Source organism: Hemitrygon akajei, chromosome 12, assembly GCF_048418815.1.
Source record: "Hemitrygon akajei chromosome 12, sHemAka1.3, whole genome shotgun sequence".
Lineage (NCBI taxonomy): Eukaryota > Metazoa > Chordata > Chondrichthyes > Myliobatiformes > Dasyatidae > Hemitrygon > Hemitrygon akajei.
Genome location: NC_133135.1, coordinates 79,152,944 through 79,161,154, shown reverse-complemented (window position 1 = coordinate 79,161,154; position 8,211 = coordinate 79,152,944). Strand labels below are relative to the sequence as shown.

The 8,211-nt window shown below is 44.4% G+C and overlaps 1 protein-coding gene across 1 annotated transcript; it reads left to right on the top strand.

Moving 5' to 3' along the window:
* Positions 1-2,615: 2,615 nt before the first annotated feature.
* On the top strand, positions 2,616-7,804 carry myoc (myocilin). The gene is made up of 4 exons (XM_073063580.1): positions 2,616-3,069; positions 4,080-4,136; positions 4,275-4,403; positions 6,676-7,804. Exons 1-4 carry the CDS (start codon positions 2,637-2,639, stop codon positions 7,458-7,460), a joined length of 1,404 nt encoding a protein of 467 aa, XP_072919681.1. The 5' UTR covers positions 2,616-2,636; the 3' UTR covers positions 7,461-7,804.
* The last annotated feature ends 407 nt before the right edge of the window (positions 7,805-8,211 follow it).

Here is an 8,211-nt window from a genome sequence, read left to right as displayed (position 1 = left end):
AGATGTATTGGTTAATTGGTCATTGTAAATTGTCCTCTGATTAGGCGAAGGTTAAATAGGTGGGTTGCTGGGTGTTGCAGCAGATAACATGCGACACCCTCCAGACAGCTCACAAAACTACCTCTTCCACTTCTTTTATTTCCTGTGATCTACATTTCAGTGGTGTGTTTTTGGACTGATTGAGTGATCTGTTGTTTTGCTGACTCTGAGGGTATTCCTTAAGGCTTTGAGCAAGGCTTGTGGCCTTGAGGCCAAGAAGCCTGGAGATGGGCCGTGAGCCCATGATTGACCCCCTTTCTCACTGATTAAATCATCAAGGAAGAGTACTGGGCACTGCCTACCAGCCACTCACTCGCTGCTGCCGGAGGAGTTTGTTTGTGTGTGACGGTCTCTCTTTTCCTTGCTTGCTGCTCCTGAAGGAAGGCTGTGCACTCTTTCTATCCCTCAATGCTGTTGAAGGGTGGTGCTGGAGATCTGGGCAAGGTTTATTTGACGGGGTTTGTGCATTGGACATGTTATGATGTGTGTTTGTAGTTGCTCCTTTTTTTGTTGCTATTTTGGGAAACTTTGAATTGGGGCGGCCTGCAGATAATGAACACTGAGCTGAATTGAACGTGCCCAGACTCTTTCAGTTTTGTGCTTTATATTCTGTATTTTTCATAGAACCATAGAACATTACAGCACAGAAACAGGCCTTTGCCCTTTTTGGCTGTGCCGAACCATTTTTCTGCCTAGTCCCACTGACCTGCACCTGGCCCATATCCCTCCATACACCTCTCATCCATGTACCTGTCCAAGTTTTTCTTAAATGTTAAAAGTGAGCCCGCATTTACCAATTCATCTGGAAGCTCATTCCACACTCCCACCACTCTCTATGTGAAGAAGCTCCCCCACTAATGTTCCCTTTAAACTTTTCTCCCTTCACCCTTAACCCATATCCTCTGATTTTTTTTCTCCCCTAGCCTCAGTGGAAAAAGCCTGCTTGCATTCACTCTATCTGTACCCATCATAATTTTATACACCTCTATCAAATCTCCCCTCATTCTTCTATGCTCCAGGGAATAAAGTCCTAACCTATTCAACCTTCCTCTGTAACTCAGTTTCACAAGTCCCAGCAACATCCTTGTAAACCTTCTCTGCACTCTTTCAACCTTATTAATATCCTTCCTGTAATTAGGTGACCAAAACTGCACACGATACTCCAAATTCGCTCTCACCAATGCCTTATACAACCTCACCACAACATTCCAACTCTTATACTCAGTACTTTGATTTATAAAGGCCAATATACTAAAAGCTCTCTTTACTACCCTATCTACCTGTGACGCCACTTTTAGGGAATTTTGTATCTGTGTTCCTAGATCCCTCTGTTCTACTGCACTCCTCAGTGCCCTACCATTTACCTTGTATGTTCTGCCTTGGTTTTCATTTGATTTGTTTTGTTGTCATTTGCGCGGTGTTGTTTCTTGTGCATGGGAGGGATTTGATGTTTTTCTTTGAAAGGGTTCCCTGGTTTTCTTTGTTTTGTGGCCGTCTGTGTGGAAGATGAATCTCAGGGCTGTATACTGCATACATACTTTGATTATAAATGTACTGGAAGGGGCTGTCCTGCACTGAATCTTTAAATGAATTTGAAAAATTAAAATAAATACAGTTTTGTGCTCATCACTCACCCCTCCCTCAGCTCTCTCCCCTGTGTCCTACAGTTTGGGGCCTCACTTATTCCATTGAAGAACACAACAGTACGTACTGGAAAAGAACACTATGCATGCCGCAGTACACAGCAGGACAGGCAGGATCTGTGGAGAGAAAAAAAGGAACATTTTAGGTCATTGATGCTTTATCAGAATGTAAACTCACTGAAAAAGGACTCTTGGAGAGGGAAAAATTAAAGATTTGGTAATAGTTTGAAATTAGGAGGAATGGAAGGTTAAAAAAAAACAATAATATGGTGCAACTGTGGTGATGGTGCAACTTCAGCAAATGTTGGAGATACTTGTTAAGGTGAGTAACATCCGTAGAGGTGGAAACCAAGCGCGTGTTAAGTCACGGTGAAAAACGAGCTGGTGGAAGAACTCAGCAGGTCAGGCAGCATCTGTGGAGGGGAACGAACAGTCGTCATTTCGGGTCATGACCCTTCACCTGGACTCCATGGCAAGTTTGAGAGAGCCTGGCCATGGGACAGAGAGAGAAAGCGCCAACACATAGCGGAGAGGGGAGAGAACGGAACTGCGGGAAAACCATTGGGAGCAACGAATGGACTGCGAGTACTAAGATCCAGCTGGGACAACTGGCACGTCAAGAGATGTTGCTGGAAGCAGGATATTGCAGGATCTGTTTTACCCCAGATTTTTAGTATCTGCAGTTTTAGTTTGATTTAGGAGACACAGGGTGCAGCTCTGGTGAAAGTCTTGGAACGAGAACGCTAACGATCATTCTCCACAGACACTGCCCGACCTGCTGACTGTCTCCAGCATTTTCTGTGTTTTATCGGTTCTTGGCAGTGAGTGACCCAGTGTGTTCAGTGTGCAATGCATCCATTCACAGACACGTCAGTGGAGTCCGCCCCTGTGGGATGCAGTATAAATACCCCGTGCTCCCCAGCTGCAGGCATACAGCAGCGACTGCCTGCCGACATGAGTGCCCTTTCTCTGCTTGCGCTCGCCTCCTTCCTCCTTGCCGCCTCCGGCCAGCAGCCCACCTTCTCTCGCGGTTTGAACCGGGACGGGCGATGCATTTACTCCTTCACGGTGCCGAGCCCGGTCGAGACGAGCTGCTCTGAGCCCGGAGAAGTTCTGAAAACCGTGCGGGAGCTGCAGAGGGAGGGGGCTGCCCAGCAGAGGGAGGTGGAGTCATTGGGACAGCGGCTGAAGGTCCTGGAGCGCTGGGTTGCCGGTCAGGAGGAGAGGGGTAAAGGGGTCCGGAACGATGTCAGGAGCCTGCAGATGGAAAAGTTGGACTTGCTGCGGAGGCTGGAACGCGCCGAACAGGAGAACGCCCGGCTCCGGGACGGCCAGTGTCCCGGCTTGCGAGAAACTCCCCAGGACTCTCACCAGATCGTCCCTGGGGGTAGGGCACATCAAACCCGGGCTGCGGGGCCGAGCGTTGAGTGGGCCAGTCCTCAGGGTCCCGGGTCACTGACAGGGCTCTCTGCCCAGTAAGAGTGGGTGTCTATTCATGCAGATGGGTCTCTGTCCACTGGGAGGGGCCGTGTCATGTTGGGTTTCTCTGCCCATTCAGAGACCGGGAGCGCTCAGCATCCCCAGCCGGTCTCCCATACGGAGTTTCTCGCACCCGCTCGAAATCGCCCTGATCAGCGAGACCAGGAGCTTGAGGAAATCAGTCAGGCACCGACCGAAGCAAGCTCAGGGTCAAGGGCAGTGATGTGGCACAAACTTCTCCGCAGATTGCCCTCAACCTCCACCCATCCCTAATAGCCATTCGCTGATCCGGGAGCAAGCAGACTGTTCCAGCGAAGTTCTCTAGGATCGAACCCCGGTTTTACACTGGAATAGCGAGAAGCCTCGAACAGCACAGACATGTAGCCTGTAGAAGTGAAAGATTAAAGCAGAATCCAGAAAGATTTGCTTAAATCGGCTGTCCGCTATAAGATCCAATCATTTGGCAGCAGAACACTTGTTTTTACATGAGATTAACCGCTTTACTATTCCATGCGAGTGACGAATTTTGCATCTACAAGTGAAAAGTCACGTTTTGTACAGGAGTGAAGATCAGACAGCTCAAGCTGGATAAGGATCGCTTTGACCATTATGCATTTCTGTCCTGACGAAAGATTTTTGACCTGATTTCTTTTCTCCATTCATAGGTGCTACCCGACCTTATGAGTGTCTTCAGCATTTTCTATTATATGCCTTGTCTTCATAATTCCAAGACTTACAGTATTTTGCAAATATTTTAGATATTTCCTTAATGCATCAAAGAAATTAGTATTTTATTTAATTCATGCGTTTTTGTTTCATTTATTAAATGACAAGCAATCAACAGCCGCGTTGAATAGGAGGGAGCGGGTGCTAACACTGAGGAATGGCGAGTCCTCAAAGAATTTTGTCTTGTTTTAGGGAGACAAGAGTTCTTCAATTTATCTTCTCGACAGAGAGCGCAGCCTCGCCAAGAAGGTAAGAGTTCTGGACAAAGTTTTTCCATAAATCTGTTTGGGAGGTCGAACATTCGAGATCCGCGAGTGCAATTTCTGCAGAAAAGGTGGTTTTTGCTTATTCGTCGAAGTTCTAATTGCAATCTGCCTCTCGCTACAGCGTCCAGCTGGAACTTCGAAAATTCCAGGTACCAAGAGCTGAAATCGGACATCATTACAGAGGTTCCTGCTTCCAAACTGATACAGCAGAGTGAATCTGGAACCTCACTCTCAAAGCAACAACCCCCAGGTATCTGCTCGAATTTAACTCCCGCTCTATTGTTAGTAACTGAGAATCCGACATTGGATCATGAAACTGCGGGCAGCGCAACGTTTTGTTTATCTTTTTCTCGTTTATTTTAAAACTGAAAGAAACTCAATCACAAACAAGAGATGTTGGAAATCCAAGCAGCACACAAAACAAAAAAAAAAAAAAGTGCTGGAGGAACTCCACGGGTCTGAAGAGATTCAGTAGCCTCTATTACATTGGCGAGACGCGATGCACTGGGGGAACGACGTAGCCGAGTCCCTTCGCACCGCCCGTCACGACAGCCAGGAGCCACCCACCCATTCCACGTTCCACTCTCACTGTCTCCCATTACCTCTCCTACTGCTAAATTGATTAGAGGTCATCACTTTATTTTCTGATTTGGCAGTCTCCAACCCAAGGGCCGGTGATTTCCAGTAACCACCCCCACACGTTTATTTTCTCTTTAGCCCCAGCCACACCTAACCCCTCCATCTCATCCCCCCCCCCATTCCACCGGCCGCCACCGTCTCCTATCAAATTAAATATTCAGTCTTTTTGCCTCTTCCACTGATCACCTAGCTTCTCCATTCCTCCCCCCAACCTTTCCCTCGTCCATCTTTCACCTGGATTCGCTCACCCGCCAGCTCATGTTTCTCCCAACCAGTTCGTTCTGGCCTCTGCCCTCTTTCTTTCCAGTCCTGAAGGGGTTTGGTCTGAAATGTTGACCCGAAACATGTGTTGCTCCAGTTTTAGAGAGAGGATTCTTCAGGCTGTAGTAAACGGAGAACCAGACCTATCTCAATAGGGTATTTTAAAAGACTCCTGGAGCTCAGAAATACAGTGGGCTATGGGTAACCCTAGGTAATTTCTCAGGTAAGGACATGTTCGGCGCAGCTTTGTGGGCCAAAGGGATGTGATGTAGATTTTCTATGTTTCTAATACTATACTCATGTCAAACATTCTGCCTTCTCAATTTTGTCCCCAGTGACTTGGTCTCAATAGCTTCTGCAGTGCAAAATGCCACAAGTTCACCTGGTAACTCAGCTAAGTAACTTGCCTATAGGTGTTAGACCTGACCAGCAGGTGCTGCCAACGCTAGAATAACTTTTTTGGGCAGTAACACTGTCCACCTTCCTTTACACCAACATTATCAAACTTGAGTTTCAATAGGAACCATATATTACAAAAGGAAACTAAAAATGATTAAGTAATTTAGTTTTGGAAGGAGGATGAAAGAGGGAGAATTCTAGAAATTATTAACATTGTCAGCCTTTTTAGTGCACAGGTTTTGGAAAAAGTATCAACAGATCCTGGTAGCTGTACATTTCCAATGCAGTCTTGCGCATTTAATAATTATCAAATGTAGGTGGAAAAAGTGACTGCATAAAGATTAGGATATTACTGAGTTTAGAACAGCACTCAGGTTCCTATGCAGACCAGCTTTTGTACCTTGCAGCTTCCGAGAAGTGCTCCCGATTCCACAAATCCAAGGACCACACCAGCCTAATTTTCTTTCCCTTGGCATCATGGGTTGCAGGAAGGCCCCTCATTTATTTGCCCTAGTTCAAATTTAGTTTGCTTTCCTCCATCTTTTCTGCTCTGGTTTGAGAATGCATTTGAATTACACGAGATTTCAGATGTTTAAAACATTAATATGTTTCCCTATTAATTATGGAAAAAAACTTCCTACCTTGCTGGATACCTTTCAAGTTACATTTACCAAGGAAGAATATAAAGGAGCTGCCTTTAATCAAACTTGATACACTATCTACTTTTAATTATATAAAATCTCTTATTAAACACAGCACAAGAATAAAAAAAAGGCATCTTTTTAGTTTCCTTGGGTAAGAAATCACAATGTTTATTTCTTTAGTACCATTTCCCGTAACACCCTTGCACAACTTTAATTCCAGTGAACCCAAATCTTCAAATGGTGCTCTGAATTTTCCACTAATCCTTGTTTCCCCTCAAACTGGCAGGGTTTAAGTTGCATCTTGCTCGGATTCCCTCAATAAATGGTTCTCCCATGTCTAAACTCTTGCCATTACAATTGTTGATGGAAGGCATGTTCTCATTCAAAGCACAACCAATGTGGAACACAAGTCCATTTGTACAGGAGTGATGCAAAGGAAAACAAAATGGTTATATACATGCCCTTGATGGTGGGTAGGTTGGTGCCTTTGATGCATTGGGCAGTTTTAAGTGTCGCTATAGAACCTTCCAGTCCTAAACAGAGAATGTGAATGGACCTTTCTTAATCTTGCCCTGGCAGGTTGTGGAATGTTGGAATGGGTGGGAGAACCAGTGACATTCCAAAAGGCTGACTCCATTGCAGGCAGGTATGGAGTTTGGATGAAGGATCCCGAACCTGTGCCACCTCACAGCAGGGAGCACATCTGGAGAATCAACACTGTTGGCACTGATATACGGCAGCTCTATGAATACCAAGACCTTGATCAGTTCATGAAGGGTTATACCAGCAAAGTTTACTTGTTACCACAACCAGTGGAAAGCACAGGAAGCATCATTTACAGAGGATCCTTGTTCTACCAGAAACGGAGGTCGAGGAGCTTACTGAGGTTTGAAATGAAAACAGAGACAATTTTAGTTCAGAAGGACTTGCCTAACGCAGGTTACCGGGGAACTTTTCCATACTCCTGGGGTGGATATACAGACATTGACTTTGCAGTGGATGAGCTAGGTCTTTGGGTCACTTATAGCACCAGTCAGGCTCATGGAGCCATTGTGATCTCCAAACTGGACCCCAACACCCTAGAAGTAGAACAGACATGGACCACAGCTATTCGCAAAAGGGCGGTTGCCAATTCTTTCATTATCTGCGGAATTCTATACACGCTTAACAGTTATTCCATTCAAGATGCCGTCATTAATTTTGCCTACAACACTAACACAAACAGCAGCAAGCCATTGGCCATTCCATTTGAGAACCGCTACCGATACAACAGCATGGTTGATTACAATCCAGCAGAAAAGAAGATACTGGCTTGGGACAATTTCAACATGGTTATGTATGACATTAAACTTACCAAGATATGAAGGCTACAAAACATCTCCCACGGACAAACAGCTGCATAATTTTCTTTTTTTTGTATATGCATGTATAGACCATGGCTAGTTTTTAAAGCACTGCAGTAAGTTGTACACTTATTTCAGAACAGAACATAATGAATAGTAAAACAGTTATTGAAACAAGGAAGAAATACTACAGATGCTGGAAATCTGGGTTCCAAAGCAAGGACACAGACCTGAAATGTTCAGCTTCTTTCCTAATACGTTGCCAGATTCAAGATTGTCCAGCATTTTTGGTCACAATATTATTAAACCAAAGTTTGAACTGTTGTAATACCAGTGTATATCGATTAAAACTCCAGATACAAATAGTTAAGGTATTACTTGCAAAATCTGTTCTCTAATCTTGACCACATCCTCACTATAAATCAAACATTGTGTAAAAGCTGAAATTGAACTGCATTTGTTATATTAAACAAGTCTCTTCCAGACATTTTCTATTGTCAAAAATTTAAAATAGGAGGAAAATAATGTGGAAGGAATCTAAAATTTGCTCAAGTGGAAATTCATGGTAGACATGTTTTAAAACTGTGGCATCAAGCTGGAACATGTTAAACTTATGCAAAGGTACTTTTTAAAATGTATTACAAACTCACACCTACTCTTTCATCACTATCAGTCATTCAAACGGGTATTTTCAAAGTAATCAGGAAAATAGCAGGAAATTTGTTGAGGAATTATACAATTTCACTGGTCTGAACATTGGCAAAATAAAAGT

Bases quoted from the DNA above. Each gene is read 5' to 3' on its own strand.
- myoc (XM_073063580.1), top strand. From the start codon at position 2,637: ATGAGTGCCCTTTCTCTGCTTGCGCTCGCCTCCTTCCTCCTTGCCGCC. The intron at 3,070-4,079 runs GTAGGGCACATC...GTCTTGTTTTAG, and splicing joins TCACCAGATCGTCCCTGGGG to GGAGACAAGAGTTCTTCAAT. The intron at 4,404-6,675 runs GTATCTGCTCGA...TTGCCCTGGCAG, and splicing joins CTCAAAGCAACAACCCCCAG to GTTGTGGAATGTTGGAATGG.